This window comes from Chelon labrosus (assembly GCF_963514085.1).
Source record: "Chelon labrosus genome assembly, chromosome: 22".
NCBI classification, from domain to species: Eukaryota; Metazoa; Chordata; class Actinopteri; order Mugiliformes; family Mugilidae; genus Chelon; species Chelon labrosus.
Window position 1 is genome coordinate 18264858 of NC_140355.1, and position 26096 is coordinate 18290953.

A 26096-nucleotide genomic window follows, 5' to 3' on the forward strand; every position below is an offset into this window, starting at 1 on the left:
GCAGGTGGCAGCAGTCGGTATAAATTATATTATTTAAAAGGGGAAATCCTGAGAGCTAGGGGGATACAAAGCCAGCCTCTCATATAAATTTATGTTCGCGTACTGGAATGTTTGGATGAGAGGAAAATTGACTAGAGTCCTTTCTGTTTGCCTTCTTGACTTGTTGTTTGTTTACTTTTGTAACTTCTGTTCCTTTTCTTGTGCTCTGGTTGGCTAGGCTAAACAGCCAATCAGAGTGATCTCTCTCAGTGGCACTTACGCACTAACAGGAGTCTGGCTGGTGCCAACAAAAAACTAGAGTCACAAAGACGGCCCGACAGCGATTACTAGCTTTGTGGATCACGGCCAAAGACTGTATATAGATGGACAGCAGAACAGCTAATTAAAAGTGAAGCCAAAGCAAGTAGAGCTCCCCCTGGTGGGAGTAGTATTAATATAATACTGATGCATACTCAAGTGTCCATTTTTCTAAGTTTCATTTCTGAAGGATGTGACATCATGATCACTACAAGTTGCCATGCCAACTGCTCCGTGAAATGGTCCCATAGGACCATGAGAGTTGGAAAAAAATGAATAAATAAATAAGAACAGTGTACAATCAACCGTTTCTTTGTAACTGTTGGAGGTAGAGCAGAGCACACTGCACAGACTCTGGCTCCAAAATCGCAAGATGCCGCCGCCCGTATCCCCGGGAAACTAGCATCAGTTTAGCTAAAGCAAGGAAGCGGGGTCGCGTTGTCCATTTTTATATACAGTCTATGGCCACGGCGCTATAATACACATCTAAGGGAATTATCCGCTCATTTTAAAACGCACCTGTCCTTTTGAAATGAATGCTGCACTGACGCACAGAAAACTGTCCTTCAACGTGAACGGTGGTAGCATCTTTCTGCACACAGCAGACTTACAAAAGTGAACATAGTGGAGCTAAACAGCCAGATGTTTTCCTCTGGAAGCGCTGGAAAACAGAGCTGCGAGACTTTCGTTCATCCGTTTGCCAGAAACACAACTCCAAATAAAGGCTTACGCTGCTGATGAGGCTTTATAAGGAGATGGTACTTCTCAAAAACACTGAATTCAAAAGGAGAGGTATTACTAGGAAAGTTACTGTGCAGTTAAAAGAGACTTTCTCCATGGGAGCAGAACTGCAAACACTGAAATAATAAGTTCAGGTCTCACGCTTCAATACTCATTCCCAACATGTCTTATGTAAACCTTACTAGCTATACATTATTAAAAGTTTCATGATTGGACAGACTCCATCATCGCTTCTGAGGGGGCCGCCGAGTGTGTGTGAGAGAGAAAATGGCAGAAAGCAGACAGAGTGTGTTTGAACTGTCCCCGCGTCTCGTATGAATTATGATGGAAGCGTGTCAGAGAGCGAGAACGTCCGATACACATTGATATGCATTTGATCGTGGGAAAAGGCAGAGGAGGCACTTTGGATTTCCGTGCGCGCCAAAAATGAAAACGCTATTGTGGTTTTGCGTCCCTCGTTTGAATGATGGCTATATTACGTTTACGCAAAGTCGCGGCGTAAATCTACTCACGGAATGTCGAGTGTATTTTACACGACACCTTTCCACTTTCTCGAGTAATTCCCTCAGCGCCCGCAGCCATCACACAGACACCGAGAGGAAGAGAGGGGGAGAAAAAAAAGTCTTACACCACCGCTAGCCCCTAATGTGACATGCATATTTTATAGACAACCTTTCACTCCAATCCCAGTCGTGAACCCGAGGGGGCATTCTGGTTAAAAGTCACATCGACTAGGCAAACATTTTCTTCCCGGCTGCCAAGAACTGTGCAGGATATGTGACACCTTCCACCGGTGGTAATCCTACAGTTTTATGGTATTGCACAGGGTATTTTACATTTACTCCTGTTAGCAAACAGTGCAAAGGAAACTTGTTTAACTCAATTAAACTGTATTTCTTTTAGGTCAGCGTGCAATTCAACACATGCATAAAAAAAAAAAAAAAAAGCCCCCAGGTTGGGTTCTTTCCATCGATACAGATGTAATGTGTGCACACGTTGGTCTATAGAGGCGACTGTTTACCAGTGCCCCTGATGTTCAGCAAAGGTTCAAAACTCCGGGGACGAAAGAAAGGGCCGTGCGTGACGTCGTCCGCTCTCATAATGAAGCTGGATGTTGTTGTAAAAGCCCCAGAGGTTGGGTTGCCAGGAGGAGAGGTAAAAAAAAAAAATGAAATGACATGTTGGAATAGGTGACATATACTTTGAAATTCACAAACGTCCCCCCTCCGGAGGCGTGATGTGTCATCTTTTGAAAGAATATATTTAAAACTCAATTTTCCCTTCAGCGGTGCATTCGGATTATAAAAGGGGGGGAAGAAGATCACCCTTTAAGAATTCATGGCTCCTCTCGGCGGATACAGCGGGGAAAGCTCGCTCGCTTCCAAAGCAAAAACAAAAACAAGACAACATGTCCCTCTGACGAACCACTCGGAAGTCTTGGTTAATCCATTAAATTAGGAACTAAAAGAGTGCACTGTTTTGACATTGCATGTTTGTAAGATTATCTCTGGATGGATAGGTGCGTCAAAATAAAAAGGAGAAAAAAACAAGATGCATTATTCCACACAGTGCTGTTTGAGATCTAGTTGTTTGTTGCTAGTAGTGACTAGAGTAGCCTCGAGCAGGAACCGCTTAGCGGGCGTAAAGAGCAGGCTGCAGAGCGAGGTCTGATATGCTCGCTGTTTCCTAACTCTGCTTCTAACATTCAATGAGAGATGCATTTGTACAGTAGAAAGACAGAAAGCGTCTCAGGACATGTTTAGGACCCAAAGCAAATAAACCACTTGCACTGAGGCATTATTATCCATTAGATGGTTCTTTGCTGGCCGGCAGTGTCTGTTTATCTCACTCAGTGCAAGCCCTCTTAAAGTCTGACAAAGTCTGCATTTTAAATTTCATCTCGAGGCCCTATTCGCTAGCTTGCTGTGATCCTTCGCTGCCTGCCAGTTGAATAGCACAATGGAACTTTTGATGCGCATGGCAGAAAGTCCCTCTATCCACCACTTAAGCTCTAGTAGCGCCACTTCTGCACATACCTGCACTTTCTGCAAATAATACCTTCTTTCCACTTCTGGAAAGTGGAAAGTGTAGGTCTCCCTTGTGCCTCCAAAACAACTGTGACTCATCAAAGATTGGACATGGGATGATCTACAGAGGCCCCTTTGAGGAGAGGGGCCTCTGTGGATCATCCCACAGATACTTGATCAGTTTGGGATCTAGTGAATTTGGAGGCCAGGTCAACACCTTGTGCTGTTCTTCATGTTTTTGTGTGTGTGCCTGTGTCAGGCTGCATCCTGCTGGGGATGGCTGCTGCCATCAAGGAGTGTCATTGCTATGGGGTGGGGGTGCCTGGTCTGGTCTAGGTGGGTGCTACCTATCTAAGCAACATCCGTACGAATGAATGCCAGGTTCAGAAGCTTCCCAACAGACCACTGTACTGTCACAAGATGGTCAATGTTATTCACTTCTCCTGTCTGTGGTTTTAATGTTGTGGCTGCCCCATTAATCCCTTTAGACATTTAAGACTATGCGCATAACTGAAAACTGAAGCTCCGGCCAAGAGTCTTTTAAAACAGGAAATTAGTTTTGTCTCTCTTTCGGCTCGGTGCAGCCAGTTTTTGAAAAATGTTCTAATTTCAGTTTTTATTCAATATTTACGTTTTAGCGGCCTCTCATTTCCCAAAAGCCGTACTTTCACGGGCTAGACATCCCTGCTTGGGAAAAAGATTTGAGTCAGGTATGTTTTTAATCCAGAGGAAATCCAGTGTCATTGGCAGGACGCCTCTTCACAGTCTCTTAAATTCTGCTGAGGGAAAATCTATTACTTCATTTGTTGTTTGGTCAGTAGTGATTATGAATGCATGCGGCTAAAGAGACCCCCATGATATCTGAAGGCTTTTGCAGAAAGCACTTTTAACAAACTCTGAACGTAACCCTGCACTCTGAGTTGACTAACACTGATTTGTTTTCACCAAACCAACATTCAGGAAAACACCGGTGGAGTATAAAGGCCGTATCATTTGATCTACATAATTTTTCATACTCATCAGAGCATTCAGTGACCCCTGGTGCCCTGCAAGGAAGCATTTGAATTTGTTACCTGCCATTAATGCGTACACGCTTATTGCATGCGCGTGAACCATGGGTTTATATCAAAATCTAAACGGAGGCAGCAGAACAAGAGGAGGTCATCTGGCTTAGTTATTTATTTATGCATCCAACCTACTCATGCACAACGCGCCTTGGCCACAGAGAGATCATTCGGAGATTTGCTAGAGGCTGGAAGCATTAAGCTAAGGGATACGGCGCGAGCTGCAGAGCAAGGTCTGATAAGCTCACAGTTTTCCAGCTCCACTAAGCTGTTTTCATCTTCGATCTGCATTTGTATGAACCACGTATAGATGCAACACAACATAAGCTGGATAAGTAGCAGCTAGGAGGAGTCATCCATATGTAACTGCATTCAGTTGAGTCTTGAGTCTTTTTCTTTTCATGCTAGGTTTGTCTCTCAGGATTAGAAGTGATGCTTAAACATATAAAAGTGTCAAAACCCAAAAACAAATCCCAATAAATATTGTTTATATCTTATTATTAACTCATTTTGTAATAATATAAATCAATATTTAGTGCAATGGTGTTCTTTACCTCTACCTGATCAATGAGGATAATTCACTCGTTTTTCAAAAATAAATAATAAACTTAAACTTTTTTTTAAGGTACATTCGAAAGGCCAACATATAAAATACAACAGTTTTACATGACATTTTATTTGGGTGATTTTGATAGATTGGCACGAGAAAACCTCTTCTAAAATCAAGACAAAAGAGGATTTGCTGCTTTAGCCACCCTAAAGGGCCCTGGCACTTTCTTCATTATGTTTTCTGCCTTTTGCCTGATGCACATTTTAGGGGGGTGAAGACCCCTGTATTTCACCGTTTGTTTAGATATGAGTGTCTCGCTTGGAGGAAAATGAATAGCATTTTCCTCATTTGGCTCAGAATCAGACACATCCAGCTCTATTTTAGTGCCAGGATCAGAATACGAGGTCCAGAGCCTCCGGCGCTGTCGACCCTTCACTTCTGGGAACGAACCATTTTCATTTTATGTGTTGATTACACTAATTAAGCCAAGTCTCACACAGAAAAAAAAAACAAAAAAAAACTTTTATTTATTTAAATGCAACACCCGTCCTGCAGCATAACACAAGGGTTAAAGGGAAACTACTGTTTTTACAACCTGGACCTTATTTCTGGCATAAAATACGATCGTTTACTCACCCATATAACTTTGGTGTCATTTGGAGTCGTTCGGAAGATATTTAGATCTGCGTATATCCATATAGTGGGAGTGAATGGGGCACCGAAACGCTCTAACTCGTTCATTTCACCAATATTTTGTTATGATACGCTAGTGCCAGCTGTTCCTCTCTCTGCCTCCTTCAACGAGCTTCAACGAGCTCCTTATCCGTATACTCTGTCTCAAAACGGTAAGGATGTCCATCATAAACAAAGTCGTCGTCCACAACCTCAGAATCGGAAAAATATTCAGCCATGTTGCAAAAAACTAGCAGTAGCAAATTACAGGTAAATGCACCCCGAGATGACGTCATCCAGGTCAGAGGTTAGTAGGTCAAGCTATAGACCCCGGATGATGATAACAGGTAACTCCGGACTCAATGGGGAATAGCACTAGCGTATCATAACAAAATATTGGTGAAATGAAACGAGTAAGAGCGTTTCGGTGCCCCATTCACTCCCACTATATGGATATACGCGGATCTAAATATCTTCCGAACGACTCAAATTACACCAAAGTTATATGGGTTTCGCAGCAGATAATACGTTATTTCGAGGCTGCGTTTCGGTGCCCCAGTCACTCCCACTATATGGATATACGCGGATCTAAGTATCTGATGAACAACTCCAAATAGCACCAAAGTTATATGGGTGAGTAAACTATCGTATTTTATGCCAGAAATAAGGTCCAGGTTGTAGTTTCCTTTTAATATGCCGTGTCTGATACTCTGGGCAAACCCCCTATCAGAAAATGTGAATTATGCTCATTCTGCAAAATATTTTTGGAAATAACTTATCTGCAAGAAAGAAAATGTTATTCCAGGAATGAAATGCACACATTGTTTCTATAGTGCGATAGGTTTGTTGGTTTTTAAAATCATTTGCATTGTGCAGGAGGGTGAAAACACAGCAGATTATCTACTATAAGCTTCACTCTTCACAAAATATTAATCACACTGAAATGACAGAATAAATGAGAGGGGGAGAAAAACTGCTTAGTGCATAACTGCCCCTGTGACTTGTCATGACAGGGACTCATCAAATCAGTATTCCCTGCGAAGTGGAGGTGTTGGAATCGCACATTTCCTCACTCTTTCTGTCTCTGCGTGTGTGTGTGTGTGTCTCTTTCCCCCTGGAATATTCCATTAAGCAGAGGAAAAAAGGGGTCTGAAGGACAGCTGGGCACGGCCGACACGCTGCGAGTGAAATTAAATGCGCTTTCTCCGCCAATCAATACCCCACTGTGTGGAGATGATAGAAGGTTGTTGGGGTTGGAAACAGGGGTGTTTATCTGACACGACGTCGTCCTCTGAGCTCCGAGGGTCACCGAGCACAAACTGAAAGCTCTACAGGTGATCCGCAGTAAATTCACAAATTCATTCGGGAGATTTCGAGCCAGCACATTTACTAATCGTCCCTGGAAGGAATTCATTTTAACCACCGCAATGAAAGTAAAGTTGGTCTTGCGGCCCGCGGTGCTCCCGCCATCCATCCGCCTTATCGCGCTACTCTTTCTCATCCATTGTCAACGTTAATATGAAAATGTCAGGGCGCCTTCGCGGCGAAATGGTAAATAGTTCCAGCCTTTATCTCCTCCGGCACATTTCCAGCCGCATCATTTAAACGCTTTAAAGGATGTCTGGTGGTCCAAAAGACACTAAAAATAAAGTCTAAGCACAAATTCTGCAGAATCTGAGAGAAAATGACCGGTTTTACAGCGTCAAGTCAAAGCGGTTACGCAACGCGGCCTCTGAGGGACATTGCAGCACTTCACAAAGCACTGACTGTGAAAAGACAAGGACATAAAGTTGTAGTAACAAATATACAGTGAGAAGGTTGCAGTGGCAGGAGGTGCAATGAGAGAATGACTGCCTCATGGTCGCTTGCCGGTCAATAGCAAACGTGCTGACAGATAATACTTTACCCCTGACTGAACAAATCCAACGCGGCGCGAACTCGAAGCTGCATTAATCTTCATCATTTATCTCCTGGAATTTGTCACGCAAAGGAGAAGGAGAAGATCCCCCAAAAACTCCAGCCGTACGCGGAAGTTTATTTTCCTGTGGTGACAGTTTGCTTTTTTTAACCTCAAACATGACGCCAACATCGCCGCCGTCTTCCTTTTACATGCGCCGCGCACGCCTAGAGGCGTACTGCATGAATGGGATGCTGGAGATCAGTGGATCACTGAATCATCCGGCGTGTCAAACCTGAGCCGCGGAATCTTTTTGTTCTCGAGAGGCTCGTAGTCGCTTTAATGACAGATAAACTCAGGGGAAAATAAGCTGCCAGAACAAAAAAAACATGATACTATTTGAAATTTTGTCTTTTTCCTGCAGAAATTCCATATTCAGTAGTCTTGTATGTGCTTAAACATGCACTGTATTGTTCATTAAACGCAAAAAGCTCTCACAAGGTGCAACACATGGTCTTGGTTATGAGTTAGCTGGCAGAATATAAACTTTAAATGTTGAATTTAGGAACAGCTGCACACAAAAGTTCCTCTCTAGAGCCAGTGACAAACACAATTACGATACTCCTAAATCCTACACTGGACTAGATTGTCTTATGTCCGTATATTATACTGTTGCTTGGCTAAAACATTGCTTGGTTCTACACAAGCAGCACCGGCCCCCGCTGTGCGTGGGTGGAGCTGCATATGTGCATACATGTGTGCTGAGTGGGAGCAGGGGCGCAGCTGGGGTCATTCAATTCAATTCAATTCAATTTCAATTATATAGCGTCAATAACAATACAAATCGTCTCAAGACGCTTTACTAAAACCCGGCCTGAAACCCCCAGAGCAAGCCTGAAGGCAACGGTGGCAAGGAAAAACTCCCTTTTAACAGGAAGAAACCTCGAGCATGGATGTTAAAGTCATGGCTTCCTCTCCGAACGACATCTTCGAGCCTTTATGCGAGGCTGGCGTCAAGGACCCGGGCTTCTTCTCTCCCCGCTGCCCGGATTGTTAACAGCCCCCCACATGTTGATCTGCACGGGCAGGGCTCGCAACGACGTCTCAAACTTGCAGAATCGCCCGGGCCGCCCAGCCCTGAGCGCGTGCCGGCGAGACATGTGCACTTTTAGTATTTGACAGGCGCATTAGGAAAACTAATGGCCCTGCCAAGTGGCATTTCAAGCACTGGATCAGTTTAGTTTTGGCAAGTAAACATCAGCCATCATATCAAGCTGTCAAGCCCCTCAGAGGAGAAGATACCGAATGAGAACAGACGGATTGAGACTGAACTTTGCGGTGTAATGAAAGCCGTTACTGGACTGCGTTTAGCTCATTGGAATACTACAAACGCTGCTAAAGGACAATGTCAGAAGGTGGTTCTCTGCTGCCCTCTGTAGCAGCAACACAACATGGATTTTGACTACTATAACACTATCTGTATGTGGGAGTTATTACATACAAATAGTCTGTAACACATTTACTATCCACCTTCCTAATATTGTGTAGGTCTCCCTTGTGCCTCCAAAACAGTTGTGACTCATCAGAGAATGGACATGGGCCTTCTGAGGGTGTCCTGTGGTGTCTGGCAACAGAATGTTGTTAGTGGGGGGCCTTTGAGGGGAGGGGCCTCTGTGGATCATCCCACAGATACTTGATCAGTTTGGGATCTAGTGAATTTGGAGGCCAGGTCAACACCTTGTGCTGTTCTTCATGTTTTTTGAGTTGTGTTTTTGTGTGTGCATCCTGCTGGGGACGGCTGCTGTCACTGCTATCGGGAGGGGGTGCCTGGTCTGGTCTAGGTGGGTGCTACATGTCTAAGTAACATCTACACGAATGAATGTCAGGTCCAAAAGTTTCCCAGCAGAACACTGAATTGTCACAAGATGGTCAATGTTATTCACTTCTCCTGTCTGTGGTTTTAATGTTGTGGCTGATCGGTGTATATATCTAGATACAGTTAACCAATCCAAGTGAGCACACCTGGAGGCATGGGCATTCTGTGCAAGGTGCCCGAGAAGCATTTTAGGGGGATTTTAGGTATTTGCCCAAGGCCCCTCAGGCATGGACATACTCGATTTAAACCAGTTCTAACCACTAGCCACATTGCTTTGGCTTCCCACGGCTCCAATCGTGCATCGCGTATAAAACATTGTGTTCCATATTTATGACTCATTTCTATCGGTTGTTATCAGTTTTATTTTATCAGTCCTCCCTTTGTGCTCATCTAAATCTGAGTTTATTCTGTGTAAAATAAAATAGTCGAGGGAGGGGGGGGTGCAGTGTGTTTATTTTTGCACAGGTCTACACTGCCATCTGGTGGCACAATGTAGAACAACCTATTGGACGTTTATATTGGGCAGTGATGCACAATGACATAAATGCAGCTAGAGATGAATCACTGGACATAACTCATACATATTCAGTTATAAATCAGTCTGGATTATCTTGCTGCGTTGCTGCAGTGTTTGCAGACCGGACTCGATGCCTTCTGATCCCGAGCTCTGTGCTGCCCTTTCTGTGGCTCTGCCTAGGGCATTTGATTATTTTGGCCATGAGCTGTCCTCGGGCGGACTGCACACTCCTGTGTGTGTCTGACAGGACTACAGCCTGGCTTAACGATGAGGTGTTTACCAAGACTTTCGTAACACCAGACTGTGCATTTCTATTTTTTTTTTATAAATGTGACTATTATATATGACATATAACTGCTCTGCATCAAATGCAGTGTCATCCAAGTTGTTTCCTAGGTGGGTGCATTGTGCGTTTTTCATTACTATTGAAGTTACTGCACTTTTATCACTTGTATCCTCGGGTTCAGTGGCACAAATGTTCTTTTTATCATCGGTGGTTCGGTAGTTTAATTATTTTTTCTTCTGCTCTGTTGTCTCTGTCTTCTCCGCATGTGCTTGCATTTCATTTTCAGCTTCCACTCCTTCAATTCCACCACATTACCGACTTCCAAGTGATCCGTTCCAGCGTTCGTGAGCCTCGGGGCTCCCTCGCTAATGAGCACACAGAGAGCTGGTAGAGATTTTGCTGGGACTCCCCGCTCAAAAAAAAATAAAAAAGCGGCTAATTAAAATCTAACATCAGATGGTCACTTGTTAAGTCAACATTGGTTTAATTTAATAAGGAAACTCGATCTAGATGGAAGCACAGGGGCTTTCTTTGCTTTATTTTAAAAATCGTGAACACTGGCATGGTGGGGAAAGCCCAGTTGGAAACGTTATGCTTCTCTGCACCTACTCTCGGATAAGTGGATGACTGGCTTTTTTAATTGTACACGTTGAGAATCTCAAGCAGAGGCCACCTGCATTTTCTGCATAGTGTGTCAGGCTATCGTCATTGTGGAGCATTTTACAATAAAACATTCAGTATACAAAAAGGGCACTGCAACTATCAAGACTCATTAATAGGGAATCCAGTTTGATTTCCTTCCTGCATCATTTTCAGCTTAGATAAATAGATGGTCTAGTTTTCGTAGTTCTTAAACACTGATTGCCAATTATCTCAAACATTTCCAGAGAAGGACTGTAAAGAACATTTTGACCTTTTGACCTGTCGTGAGGTTTTAGTCCAAACTTTTTGTTTACATGCCTACAGATGCATAAAGACTCTGAAAGAACCAAAGAGTCAAACAAATTGCAAACAAATGTTGAGAAAGAAGGCGTTTCAAGGGGTTAAACGTGACAAAGGAAGCCCGTGCGCAAGGCCCTGAGGATGCACAGTTTTACTGCTAAATGTTTAATATAACTACTCGTCGACGCTTGCCCTCAGAGGCCGGTGTGGAACACGGTTGCTGTCCATGGTGCTGAACCTCTTATTTTCCCCCACTTTAGTAGCTGCGGTGCCTGCATAGCTGAGCATCCACAGCAGACTGCAGATTTTGGGGGGAAAAAAGTTGCAGAGAGGCTGTTTTTGTATTCCAAACCTTTTATTTTTTGCTTTATTATCAACTGAGTGAGCGCAAACTACTCGTCTGGTCATCTGACATCCGTTACCCCCGCGCAACGTCAGACCCAATTATCACAAGAGTACCGAGAACCATTTCCTCATTTGCATGCAAATAAAAATACCAAAACGATCCAGGCAATTCAGGCATTTCGAGGTCGGGGACATATCAGTGTGTGGCGGCACCGTGGAAACGCAGCCACTCGACTCTGGAGGAACTTAATTTCTTGCACTGAATATGCGCAAATTAAGTGCATTTTAATGGGAATGCCTTCTCCTGTCTGTAATCCAATCAGAATCTACTCAGAGTTGTGTAGTTGTGGTGTATTGGCTTCCAAATATTTTCTCAAAATGTCTGAGGAGAAGCCTTATTTGTTTTCTTTTTACAGTGCAGATTCCAAGTTGTTGACGACAACAGGGAAGTCAGGCTAAGAATCATTCTGCTTATTGAAACCTAAGACAAAAATGCATCTGTCCATTAACATGTCTAATGGCCAGGCCCAAGGCGAACGCCATTAACCACTGAGTGAATGCACCTTTTTCAAGCTTCCTCTTTACTGAAGTTTGAGGTCCGTTTGTATTGACGAGCTTGTCTGACAGAGGCACAATTTTACTTACCGTTTGACTGTCTTAATGACATCAAACCCTGGAAGGCAAGAAACTTCCTTCGGGTTAAACGATGACAAGACTGAGGCAGTTATATTTGGGCCCTCCCAGGTCTGTCAGCAATTCTCATTAGGGCCCCTGCCTGTGAACCTGCACTCAGAAGTTAAAAATCTTGGGTGTTTTCTTGGATTCTGCTCTGAATTTTAACAGGCAAGTCAATTGTGTGGTGAAAAGAAGTTTTCATCAGCCCAGAATCATCACCAAATTAAAGCCGTATTTATCTCTGAAGGACCTGGAAACAGTTAACCATGCTCATATAACCTCCTGGCTTGACTACTGCAATACTCCTTTCTCGGCTGCAACTAGCGCAAAATGCAGCTGTGAGACTGTTAACTGGCACAAAGAAACATGACCACGTCACTCCTGTCTTGGCCCACCTGCACTGCCTCCCTGTGAAGCACAGAGTAGATTTTAAAATCTCACTATTTGTGTTTAAAGCCCTAAATGGTTTAGCTCCACAATGCATCTCTAGGGTCACCCTCACAACAACTCATTAGCTCTCATCTTAAATCGAAAGGTGACCGGGCTCTTTTGGTTGCCGCTCCAAAGCCCTGGAATAGTCTTCCGCTCCACTATCGACTGTTTTAAATCTCATTTAAAGTGCTACCTCTTGTCTCTTGCTTTTAGTTCGGTCTGAGGTTGCCCTACGGCTAATTCTGTCTGGTCTGCTCTAAACAGATTTTTATTGTTCTCTCATTATTGTATTTTACCCACTCTCTTATTGCGCTTTTATTTTATTATTTTGGCTTTGGTTTGGTGCTCCATTGTGATTGTATTACACTGTGCATTAGTGTTCCTCTGCCCTGACTGGAAAGCACCTTGGATCAACTTCTGTTGTTTTTAAACGTGCTATATCGATAAAGTGACTTGACTTGACATTTCTAACCTTTTCATATTCTTCATTTGAGTTATCTCAATTTCAGTTGACATTATTGCCACTTTTCCCACTTGCCCCACACCTTCCTACATAATTATCAAAATAAAAGTACGAAAATTAAACTCATGTCGCACAGTCCTACAGCATGCAACTCACATGTGGTTTATAGAATATAAGGAATATACTGACGCATAAATTGAGATGTCTGACCAGTTTGTTTTTTATGTGCACAAGAAGAAATGTGGAGTCTTTGAGTTAACTACCAATGTTGTACTGTTTTCACTGTTGTTTCTGTTGATTAATACAACCTTTATAAATTCACAGACTCAGGAACATTCGTCTCTTTATTGTTAAAATGATTTTTACAGTGAATGGTACAGAATAAATACGAGGGACTAGTCAAGACACAAGGAGAGGAGGTAGAAAAGGAGGAATGTGACAAGTTAGCAAAGCTGATAACTAGCAAAAAGATTAATTTCAATCGTATACCCTATAGTAAACAGTATATTCAGAGTATAGTGAAACATCAAGGCCTTACATTTCAAATAGTGTCGATGAATCAGAGACTGTGTGAAATGCTCTGCGGCTCCAAATGGGGGCTGTACGCCAAGATTAACCGAATCTGCTATTTTAATAACTGAGTCAGTGATTCATCGTGAGGCGTACATATGTTTACCACTGAATTATATTCCCTTTATTGAGAGACGGTTGAATCCAGGCCGACTGGGGTCTTTCTGTGTGGAGTTTGCATGTTCTCCCTGTGTCTGCGGGTACTCCGGCTTCCTCCCACCTTCCAAAGACATGCTGGTTAGGTTCATTGGTGATTCTAAATTGGCTGTAGAGTGTGAATGGTTGTCTGTCTCTCTGTGTTAGACCTGAGATAGACTGGCGACCTCTCGCCAGATGACAGCTGGAATAGGCTCCAGCCCCCCCACGACCCTTTACAGGACAATCGGTTACAGAAGATGAATGAAGAAGAAGATGAGAGATGGTAATATTTACATGAACTGAGCTACACAAGCAAACTTGTAATAACCCTTAGTGCTTCATGCCGCTGACGACTGCTAATAAAAGGAGCAGTTTCACATCTTTATTGGCAAAAACAGGCTTTTACACTTTTATTTTTTACACTTATTTAAGTTCTGTGTTTGTGTACAAGAGAGAAAAAGTTCCCGGAGTCGAATTCCTTGTATGTGCACGCACACTTGGCCGGGTATGATGTGTCAGGATGTGACAAATGAAAGACAAAAGAGTTAAATAATATTAAATCCCAAACTGTTTTGATAAGAGGTTAGTAATTTCATATTTCAGAGTGTGACAGGAACAATTCTCCTGTTTCCTGGGTTTTTAATAATATTTTTCACGTCTGTGAGATCTAGGTTCAAATACCAAGAGCTAAAAGGTGGTGATGAGTTGTTTGGATGCAACTGGAGCTGCAAAATGCGGATAATTCATGTCTGCAAACTCTCTAAATGCGAGGATTTGATTTGGACCACGTCTTCAACCACGTGCAGATCTTGTTATCATGCTATATCTAAAACTAATGCAGCTAATTTCACTTTTTAATAAAATTAAAAAAATTCAAGCTTTTTTTCTTACGTCGGTCTTTCGAAGGAGCTTTTTGCAAACTAAATATCTTCTGGTTTTGGCCGACTCACGTCAGACCAAACGGCACAGAATGCTTACTCGCAGACGGCAAACAGCCAGACACTTTGATGGATTAATTGCCTGTCAGGAAGCAGAGATGCTTTCTGGAATCAGAAGAACAACCCTGGAAAGAAAGTCAAACTGCGTCACATCCCACCTAAAACAACAGAACTTCTGTAATGAGATGGTAGCAGAAAGAACTCTGTGGGCCTCAAAGAAAGCTCTGATTGACAGCAGCAATTCTATTACTGGTAACAGTGCAACACTTGCACAAAGACAGAATGCAGGATCTTAAAAGTGAAAGATGGACTACAATAAACCCTGTTTTCCAGAGTTTTCCTTTGATTAATTTCCATATATTATATTTGTGCAACCAGCTAATGTCAAAACTATTGTAATCTCTAAGCACACAAGCACTTTTGTCCAATATTTAGAGGACATTTGAATCACTCGTAGCTCTTTTATGCACATCCCAATGAAGAACCTCTCTACTAATGTACCTATTATCCCATTATTGCTTTTAACACAAATTAAGACCTCGGTTTTGTTAAATCCAATCAGATTTTTGGTTCTTTGTTATTTTACTGTTAGTATCACCTGGAGGTAGGGACCAGGAGTACACAATCTGCCAATATATGTCGACCAGGCAATAAACCCCTCTAGAGCAACCTTCCTAAAAGAGCTATATTCAGCTAATTGCATAGCAGCGCATCCGAGATTAGATCAAGCAGTGCTTTTCCACTTTACATAAAGCGCCCATTATCAATTAAGGTGTTTTCAATTTGATCGAGTGGGACCGTGCACCGTGAGTCTGAATGGAACAATTCCCTCGTTTCATGGATTTTGATTGATATTTTAACGTCCGATTGATCGAGATTCAAATGCGGAGAACTAAAAAGGCGGTTAATGAGTAGTTCAGGCGTAACTAGAGCTGAAAATAATTTGCTAATCTGCAACTGTTTTCAAGCAAAGTGTTCTCTGGTGCCTGCCTCTGCAATGTGAGGATTTGTCTGCAGATTCTCAGTTGCCCAGGTCATAATATGCCACGACTTCTAAGTGACCGGTAAGGAGGTTTAGGTTTTTATTTCAGGAACATCTCAGAGTGATGCTCCCCTGAAAGTCACATACCTGACCTACATTCCTTTTAATGGCCCAGCACGCACCTGAGTAAGAGGATGTCATTCAGATTAACCCGGGTGGTGTATTAAGGCGTCCTTAGACGAAGAAAGGAGTACAAAGCGCTCAATCTGTAACCTACAAGAACTCACAATGGGAATTTTTCACTATTTTCCGACGTGTAATGGGGGAAAACAAGCAATGAATCAAGAAAACAATCACATACTAAAACTTTTTTACACATATACCACAAGTTTGTTGTTCTGTGCCCTTGCGGCGACATTATCGCAGAGTTTTAGAGGCATACTTTTAGAGGCTTTCTTTTTTATTACAGTAAAAAAGAAAGCACATATCAAGTCAAAAATAAAATATATGCCACTATAAATAAACTTTTTTTACTTCCTAAATACATTACAGTTGTTATCAGGGTAAAACATGAACTGGGAGTTGTCTAATGAGATAAACTAATAGTTATAATGTGTATCTAAATTCTTTGAGATGTTAAATACATACTGGATTAATTTATTAAATACACATTTAAAATATATATAAATACAGATATCGCGATAGTGGAAGTAAAATAGTTTGTTTTTATTTTTTTAATAGTGCAACATTTTAAAAATAAATTAAAAGTGTAAATAATATCCGGGTGAAAAAAAAAAAAAAAACGCCGATGCCATGTTTGTTTGGGCGCCTCCGTGTTTGGTTGGTCGTCTCTGGGTTGAAGGAAGCTGGTCCGCCCGGTAGTGGCAGTGGGAGCGGTGCGGAGGGGGACTACTCGACGGCGAGAGAGAGCTACAGGCGGCGTGTGCATGTCTGCGAGCTGGTGACGGACACCGAAATATCTCCACGACGGCTTCCCGAAACACCTTTAACCGGCGTTGCAACGTGCGCACACTTACCTCAGCGGCGGTTCCGACTCGTATCCAGGTGAGTTCAACTTGCGCGCCGTCTGTCTTGCGGTTCTATTTGTGTGAAAAAACGTAAAAAAATAGCCGCGGCTAAGGAGTGTACGCTTAGGCTCAATACAAAGGCTTTCTTCGCCGGAGAAAATGCCGGGGCTGCAGCAGCCTGGAGGCCCGCCTTGTGTCTTTCAAGTCACCGACTAGCCTCGCGTATCCCTCCGACGCCATCCCGATCATTTCTCCACAAAATCTCACCCTTCTGTTATACATTAATAAAACGCTAATGCTTTTTTGGGGCTTTTAACTCACGGTTTCAGTCGCGTTGTCCTCCGAATACGGTTTGACGTCTGTGTGGCCGGTACCAGGAAACATGGTCGCTCTGCGGAGTCTCCTAACGATGCACGCCGGGCATCGGTGCAGTCCGCGCCGCTAGAGGTTTACGGGGACAGCCGGGGTTGGTGTGCTGCAACCAGAAAAGCGTTGGGGGAGGGAGAAAAAACAGCATTTTGCGGTTTATATAATATATAAAACGGCATCCACGAATGTAAACATGTGTGAGTAAACTTTCTTTGAAACGCGTACATTTATCAAAAGTTGGACTGCGGTGCGCTACGGTTTTTAGTTCGGTTTATGCGCCTTTTTTTTTTTTTTTTTTTTTTTAGCGGGGCGTCTTTGGTGACATAGCCTATTCTGGTTTCCTGTAGATATTTCTGCCGGGTTCAAAAGGTTATAAGCGTTATAGAGGATGGTTTAAATGTTGAGCATATCGTCTCTTGGTGCTAACCAGGCTGTAGTCTGCCTATAGCCTAACCCCCCCCCCTCCTCCTCATTCTTCTCTGCGGGCTGCACACACAGAGATAGGAGGGCGAGCTAGCAGAGACTCAGCGGCTCCTCTTCGGGGTTAATGTCCGGACGCAGGCCAGTTCATGGAGGCACAGTGCTGGGTTTGGACATTAGCACGCACTCCCATTTTATATATCTGTGCAGCCTGACATTTATTTATGACAATAATGACATTTTTTACTTGATACTTGTGTGCAAAGTTACTATTAACCAATCCCCTCTTAATTACATGTGTTTGCACCATTTTAACAGCATACGCAATATGTGTGGAAATCAAGAAAAGTGTAAGTTTAAAGGTAAACTACCTCTGCTGTGAGTCCAAAATCAAGATGTGAAGTCCATATACTCAAGCTGCAGTAGTGGAAGAAGTACTCGGGTCTTTTACTCGAGTAAAAGTACCACATTACTTAAATAATACTCCTGCTTTCAAAGTCCCACTCAAGTATTCTTACTCTATTATAACCAAATGTACTAATATCAGCAGTAGAAGAAGGAAAATGGGGTCTGTTACTTGCCAAAACATTAGGAACACTAGAGAAAACAAGTGCATTCAAATATAACAGCCCTGCACTAAATCTTAGCTTCGTGGCTGTTCTAATGTTCAACGTTGTACTGGAAAGGCATCAGGAACGTGGCGATTCAACTTGCATGATCATTTAGGAGTCTGATGTAGTCTGTGGTGCTGTTAAACTGTGTTCAGTTAAACTCCAAAGTGTTTTGCCATTCAGCCATAGCCCACTGATTAAAATGTGGTCGTCAGATTAATAGAGACACATGTGTCTGTAGCACTACAAACTGCAGCCTCTAAAATGAAAACGCAGATGAATCAACACATTAACTTTCACGAAGATAAGATTTAGTGGTGCACGGTTTTTATGATAGACAAACGCATTCCTTTTCTGGCTAGCGTACCTAATGAACTGGAGAGTGTTTTATAATAATAGTATCACTGTGCTATTGCACCTGCGAAAGGTGGAGCTAGGTCTAATTACTTTATATTGTGTTTAGTCAAATGATTTCCAAACTAAGGCCTGGACCTCGCTCCGAGGTCACAAGATAAATCCCAGGGTTGAGGCTTGAAATAGTAAGTGGAGGGGAAAGAGGAAAATGGTGTTTATCGTCCTTAATCAGAAATTTGGAGCAACTTTATTCTGAAGGGGTCACAGATCAAAAAAAGGTTCAGAACAACTGGATTGAGTTCATCATATCTTCACATTGTTGGTTTATCTCATTTAAATGTCTCCTGCAAAGTAACCTGCAATGTCAAAATATAGATGCAATTGAGTAAAAGTACAATGTCTCACTTTGAAATATCGCATAAAGCGTCATATACTTGGCATACCCAAGTATAAGTACTTCAAAATGTTTCTTAAGTACAGCACGTACTTATGTACTTTCCACTGCTAGTGAACAGTTGTTTATGTGACTCTTTCCAGCTTAAAGTTATTAATTACCCTCCTAAGAACGAGTTCAAAATGGTGCATTGGTTTACATTATATTTATCTGCAGGGAAATCTAGCTATCTAGCTATATATCTATCTAAAATGCCTCTTATGCAACAACGTACTGTTAATGATAACCAAATGTTTCTAAATAATAGAATTTAAAGTGAATAAATTTTCCCCCGGTGACTGAACCCCAGCTGCCCTGCCTGCACTTCCACTATTTATTCTGTATTGTGTTACACAGCAGGATGTGTGCACAGTTAAAGCCGTCCATCAGCAAGAACAAGGCGAGTTTAAACAGCATCCAATATTGCGTTTGAACAGAATGAGGGAGTAAGTGTTGAGGGAACAAAGACCGATTGGATGACGACAAAAATGTGAAGCTGTTAATTTGAGGTAGTGGTTTCATTAATTAGGGGGCACAGCTTTATTAAAACATAGCTCTAAGCCCGCCGCTGACGCTAATGCAGCCTCGTCTTGTAGAGTAATTTTTAATCTTTAAGTAGTCATTTTTCTTACCTAGTGCATGATTAAAAGTGATCAAATAAACTCTTAATGAAATTGAAGCATCTACAGAGCTGGATGCCAGAGTTAATTTCTGGCCCTAGCTCCCCTACCTTATCTGACCTGCATTTGGTATTGGCACGCTCCAGTGGCTTGGCATTGGCTCACGGTGACCTCAGGTTATTTGCCGTAGTGTATCAGAGCGCTAATACCGTCCAATCTTTCTCTCAGTGTGACCAAACCAGCTGTTTGGCAGTAAAAGCACGCTAGCATCACTGCCCACTTCACTTGAGTCAGATTCCCCGCAGTGTCGCAGTCCGGTTCAGTTCTTGGGTAAGCGAAGGAGAACATAATAAATGAGGAGATCTGTATGTCATTGTGACTAAGTTGATGTCACAATGTCACGTTTTCCTCTCTGCCAGGGTATTGGCTCAACAACTTTTTATAAATTTGCGTTAAAATCCCTTTGCAATGTCCAAATGACATACTGGACATTATTCACAACTCTTTCAAGGATTTGACATATGAATAACAATTATGCCATCCGTGTAAATTAGTAGGTGAATCACATTCCAATTTTACTCAATTTTACTTGAGTCTTTATTGTAGTTTGACTTGCCTGTCTCAGTTTATCTTTTTTCTTTTCTTCCCAGATTGAACAATGTGATTGTGATCGGAGGCAGCAGCGCTCCAATGGTCCAAGACCTCACCACACTTCACTAGAATGTACTTGATGAACGTACCTCCTGTGGCAGCGACGCAAACAGAATGGAGAACATGTGGCCCTCCTGGAGGCTATAGCCTTCCAGTTTGCTTCAATGACTCTGACACGGAGTTGTCCACCAGAGGCACACCTATCTCAGACAAGGTCCAGATGATCATAGAGAGCCTCAGGAGCACCCAGTCCTCACTCGAGATGGGCGATGAGATCGAGGGAAAACTGCTATCGGGACAGGAAGGTCATCCCCAGGTCTGCAAGGTTGCAGTGGGTTCTTATGTGGGGGCCAAGTCCGAAACTAAAAGCCCCACTGAAAACCGACAGGCGCACGTTTCCTCCTCAAACAACCACGAGAGCAGTGACTCTGATAGCGATGATTCTGTGGACAGAGGAATTGAGGAGGCAATACTGGAATACCTGAAAGAGAAAGACGATCACAAACGCAAGGCGGAACCGTGCTCCACTTTTCTCCCATCATCCAAAATTCCCAGAAAAGGTCCACCTATTCCAGAGGTTTCCAGACAGAACTCTGACAGCAGTACATTCTTGATTGCCAGTAGCCAATTTTCAAAACATGTCAAAGTGGAGCCCATTGCAACACCAGCCACTATACCTATAAAAAAGTATATCAAAAACAAGGCGTCCCTAAGTGAAAACACAGCTAAGAACTTTGATTCAAATAAAAACACTACTGAAAGTTTAGTCGGCCCAAAAGAACAGACGAAGGCCCCCTCGAAAACAATCAGCCTCTTCAACAAAACTGCCAAGTGCCCGGTCAAAGTTAAGGTGGAGGAAGACTCAAATGATTCCAGCAGTGATGATGGCATCGAGGAGGCAATTCAAATATACCAGTTGGAGAAAAAGGAGCAGCAGAACAAAAGGGAAACTTTCATTCCTCAGACACTCACAGAGGAGTCTGACTCCACCAGCGACGATGGGATAGAGGAAGCTATTCGCTCCTACCAGCTGGAGCAACTCAAGGAGAAGAGCGCCCTAAAACCATTCCTACACAAGCAGAAGAAACCCTTCGGTAAATCCTTAATGCACGCCGTTGGAAGCACAAGCACGGACAACATGAAGAAACACAAACTGAAGAAAAAAAGAGGCAGGACAGATAAAGAAGGGAAATCCTTTCAACCTCCTCTTTCATCGGTTTTTGTACACAAGGGCGCGCAAACGGACTTCTCCAGAGGCAAAGGAAATGGACTACTTTCAATTAAAGTCGAAAGTGTTGAGGAGCAACAAGTCCCGGCCCCTCCAAAGGTTAATACAACTGCTGAACTCATGTGTGCTGAGGCAATACTGGACATCTCAAAAACCGTTATGCCTGGCGTCTTCCCGCACACCGTTGGACTCAGCAGTTGTACCACCACCGAATCTTCCTTGCAGTCTTCTCCGCCCGGCAACTGCGCTAATGAGGAAAGCAACGACAGTTCCATTGATAGCGAGGACGGGATTGAGCAGGAAATCAGGAAATTTCTCGAGCAGAAGGCCCAGTTGCACAAACAGCCACCTGGCTCTGCAGAAGAACTTCACTCTACAAATGAACCGGAGAAAGTTAAAGCAAAAGAAGTTGCAATCCAAAAGAAACCATTAAGAATGTCTATAACGCAGAGAAGAAAACACAAAGAGGAACAAGCTAGCGTTTCCAACCTGTCAGGGATGGATGGCGCTCTCAAAGAAACCGCCACCACGCCTTTGCCGGAGCGTTCAAAAGAATCAAACTCCTTGGTATGTTCCCAGAGAAGTCTCCAGCATACAATCGCTGGATTACACAAGACAGACCAAAGTGGAGACAAAAGCAGCTCACTTGACAGCGATGAGGATCTAGACACGGCGATAAAAGATCTGCTCAAGACAAAGAAGAAGTCAAAGAAAAAGACAAGAGACTTGAAGCGGATATCAAGGAAGAGCCTGAAGGATGAAGAGCCGCTGTTGGGGAATGCTTTACAGGCCAAGAAGTTAAAGCCTGTTTCTATTTCCAAGGGTAGCGCTTTGAAAAAAGTACAAAAGAGCAAGAATGACATTAAAGACAAGTCTGCGTTGAGTGAAAAGAGTGTTTCTCAGCCAACACAAATGAGTAAAGGTATGGAATATGAAATGCATGAAGGTGAATCAGACAGACTGAAAGGGACTCAGGGTCAAGGCCTCGGGTTGCTGCACAACGTCCAAGCTGCTCCTGAGTTAAAGGACGACAGCAGCTCGGTAGACAGCGATGATAGCATTGAGCAGGAGATCAGAAGGTTTCTGGCCGAGAAGGCTAAAGTTTCCACAGTGGAGAAGGGTAAAGACGAGGGTGTGCCGCAAAACGGTACCGCCTCGGTTTGTACACTACTTAAAAATGAAGAGATTAAACAGGAAATTCAGCTGGCTGAGATTCCAAGAAAAAGTGTCAGTCCTCTTTCTGGACTGCCTCCCCTTAGTAGTACAGCTCAAAATAGGCCGCCGCTGTCAAAGCCACAGAGTTTGCCGCTAGACATCTCTACTGTCAGTGCACAATCGCATCTGCCGTCAGTCCAGTCGTGCAGCCCCAGTCTTTTGGAGCCGGCCGACGGGGCAGGGGCAGGGGCAGCTAGAGGCGAGCAAAGGAGGCCTAGCGGCGGGAGAGACGACGTCCACGACGTCCACGACGCCGCCCCTAAGGTGGAGAAATCCCGAGCAGATTCGACTCCTAACATTGCTCATTCTCGTGCAAGTCAGTCAATCAAGTGGCGCCAGAGCCTGGGACTCCCCATTTGCGACGCAAGGGCTGTCAATCGGACTTCATTCCATATCACCTCGTCTCAAGTCGGCGAGACCGCATCAGCAACGATGGCATATCAAAGCGGGGGCCTCAAATCACAGACTCCAGTCAACGTTTGGTCCTCCGCAAGGACCAGCCAAGCACCTTTGCCCTCCTCTACAGAGGCCGCTGTAAATACCACGTTCAGGTCCCCTGTTTTGAATATTTTTTCTACTGCCAGGCAGCGTCCGAGGTCGTCCTTTACGCGGGGCCTTACGCCCGGCCACAGGTCCCAGTGCTCTATAGAGGGAGAGCGAGAGAGTACGGTGCACATATCCAAGGACAAGAGCGTGTTTGTCGAACTGGAGTCTAACAGGACCAACCACGTCCAGGTTCAAAGCAGGGAAAGGAGCCAGGGAAAGGAAGGCGAGAGCGTGAAGATAGAGAGTAAAGAAGTGCACATAGGAAGAAAAGAGGAAGAATTTATAGATGAGACAGATTGTGAATCAGACCACAGGAGCTATCCAGAGAAGAAGCAGGGCTTTTCCACGTTGTAAGTATTGTCTTACATCATTACGCCCCTCCATAGAATCCTCATCCAACAAGAGTTAATTTCTTGATTGTGCCCTGTTAAGGAATATAACGTAGGTTCTGATCAAGCTCAGTCACTGATAGGCTCTAAGGGAATGTTTGTTAATATGATAAAACAAAACAGGCAGGTTTTTTTTTTTACTTTTTTTTTTTTTGTTTTTTTTTACGTTTGTACAATTATACGGTTACGTGACACGTCATGAAAACTTTATTTGTGCTCAGTAGTCCATGTCACCTTTGAAAAGCAATATAGTGGAATTTTGGTAAAGGAGCAATGAGTCGTTCGACCGTCCAAATGCGGAAAAGGTCACCATCTTAAATATCTTGACCAAGAAAAGTAACCTCAGTAGAGATTTAATTTGATTCCAGACAATTAAAATAAATAAATAGGATCAGAGAAGCGTGAAACAACGCGTGCTGGTATTACGTTTTATTCCATTCTTTGTCTGGCAGGTTTACTGTAGAAGAACAGGCTGATGCTAATGTGTTCCATCAATACCGTCAAATCAGAAAGCAACGGATTCACATTTAGACGCACAATGAATCAAAATGACTCCACTTTGTAGCGTTATCTTGGTGATAAGAGTAAAATAGAAATGAGATTTGTGCTTAAACCCCCTAATACACCTAAATTATTTTGACAACAATTCATTATTTCAGTCGTTTCGTCAAAAACGCCAAACTTTCTGCTCTGTTCCCGGGTCCTCAAGTGGGAGATGAAAGGGACATTTTTTTTTACTCGCCATAGAGTTGTAGATAAATCAGATTGGATTAATCATTTAATGAGTCAATATTGAAAATAAGGAGGTATTTGCAGCCATCGCTATTTTAATAAATGTTGCACATAGACCTGGACAATAGGATTATTATACATTTCCTTCTAATCAAGAAATACGAGTCTTAAAATGAATCAATGCAACCAGACCAAAGTACAAAAGTTGTTCTTATTAATGTTTGTTTCATTGCCCATTTGATGTCATTCTGCTTTACTTTGCCAACCGTCAAGTGCTGTGCTCTATTTATGTGTTATTACTTCTGCCATCAGACCCCCTTCGCCTGTTTTCTCCACAAGTGATACCCTCCGGCAACCGTCAGCACCATCATGAAACGCGTCTCTTCTTCTTTACCCTACTTTTTTTCTTTTATATATTTATATAGCGTCACCTGAAGCGCTAAAAGGCTCAGAATCAGAAAAGCCTTTTGAGCTCTTGCATACGCCGTGAGAACGACAAATATAAATAATTCTCCTCTGCGACATTTGCGTCTCAGACACAGCGCTCTTAGTTCATCGCATCGGAGATTTAAAAGCTCGATGAAAGCCACTATAGCGGTCTTGGACTTATTACCTCTATGACTAAAGTGTTGTTCCAGATTTCACAGAATACCACATAAATACTCCGTTCTGTCTTGCTAAACTTGATATTTAGTGTGTTCATTTCTTTGTCATGTTTCTTCAATTTCCTATATGGGGGAAAAAAAGACTATTTATTTTTGTTTATCAAAAAAAAAAAATACTGAACATGCTGTGCATTGCCAGGTTTTTTGTAAATATTTTGTAAGAAGTGTTTTTTTTTCTTTTACTCTTTCAGATTAAAAAAAAAACTTTTGCTGTGTCTTTTAAGTGCATCTGTGTAATAAAGAGTGGAATCTGAGCAACAATGGGTCTCTTCGTTAATAACGCGTAATGATTTACTGCCTTGGAGTAAGTTATAAAGGTGTTAAGTAATAACTGGGACGTGGTCTGATGCGTATCCCGCTCTGCCTTAACCAGGTCTTTGTCCAGCGCCATTGACCCTGGCGTCACCTTCAGCCCCTGCATAGCTCTTACCTCAGAGGAGAGAAGCAGGATGTTCAACAGGAAGTACCAGGCTGAAAAATGCAAGAAGGTACAAATAATGTAGGATCAGGACAGTTTTTGATGCCTTTTTTATGTCTCCCTAGTCCCATCAGTGTAAAAGAAAACTGCTAATATTTTTTCAGGTCAGCTTAACTGAAATATATATTACAAAATGCTTGCAGGGACCTCTCGGTAGTGTTCCCGTGCACAAGAAGGGTTTGCAGCGCGTCAAAAGAAAGCTGCAGTTTGTTTCGGTGACCAGGTAGGCAACTGCACCCAACCGTTCCCAGTCTCCACACTGAATTTTCATGGGCAAATAAAAACCCATTAGTTTCTTTTCTTTTTGCAGATGAACCGTAGCAGCCAGACAGAGCAGCACAACAGACTTCGGAGTTCTTTTGCATGTTTATACGCACTTATACGACAGCAAATGTTGGTTGTTGAGTGATTATTTGCTCCTTACTCTATCCTTTCAGTAATTTTGAGTTTATTTAGCATGAGGTTAGCTAACAGCAAATTAACATTTTGGATTTGAACTTTTTTTATTATTATTTATGTTTTTTTACTCTACAAAAATTGTTCTGGACAGTTTAATGTTGTAAGTGAGACAAATTTAGAAAAAGTCAGGTGACAAAGTTTAGTTATGTTGCTTATTAAGACCATGTATTCTCTTATATAGTCTTCTGGTTGTCTAAACTACATTCCCCATTTCATTTTCTCTGTTTAAAACCTAACAAGAAATAGAAATTTAATTTGTATTCCTAAAGTATTTGTTCAACATCCGACTTTGAGTCTTAAGTTAATGTTATATTCTTGTTTGTATTTGAGAAACAACACGAAAACACCGTTGTTGGCGTTTTGTTTGCCTTTCGAAGTTGTTTGGTAAAAAAATAAATAAAACGTTGCATTCTGGGCGTTGTTGTTTACTGTGGAAGTATGTCACGACAAAAACCTTCACTTTACGGCATCTCATGAACCACGAAC

At 42.7% G+C, this 26096-nt stretch overlaps 1 protein-coding gene across 2 annotated transcripts; it reads left to right on the forward strand.

The window, feature by feature from the left end:
- Positions 1-16124: 16124 nt before the first annotated feature.
- Positions 16125-26033, forward strand: ppp1r26 (protein phosphatase 1, regulatory subunit 26). Of its 2 annotated transcripts, none has more exons than XM_084572767.1 (3): positions 16125-16477; positions 19898-23237; positions 25047-26033. In XM_084572767.1, exons 2-3 carry the CDS (start codon positions 19969-19971, stop codon positions 25174-25176), a joined length of 3399 nt encoding a protein of 1132 aa, XP_084428893.1. In that variant the 5' UTR covers positions 16125-16477; positions 19898-19968; the 3' UTR covers positions 25177-26033. The 2 variants fall into 2 exon arrangements, with proteins under 2 accessions (XP_084428893.1, XP_084428892.1); XM_084572766.1 differs by lacking the exon at positions 25047-26033 and adding an exon at positions 24321-24927 and having other exon boundaries at positions 16127-16477.
- Positions 26034-26096: the final 63 nt, after the last annotated feature.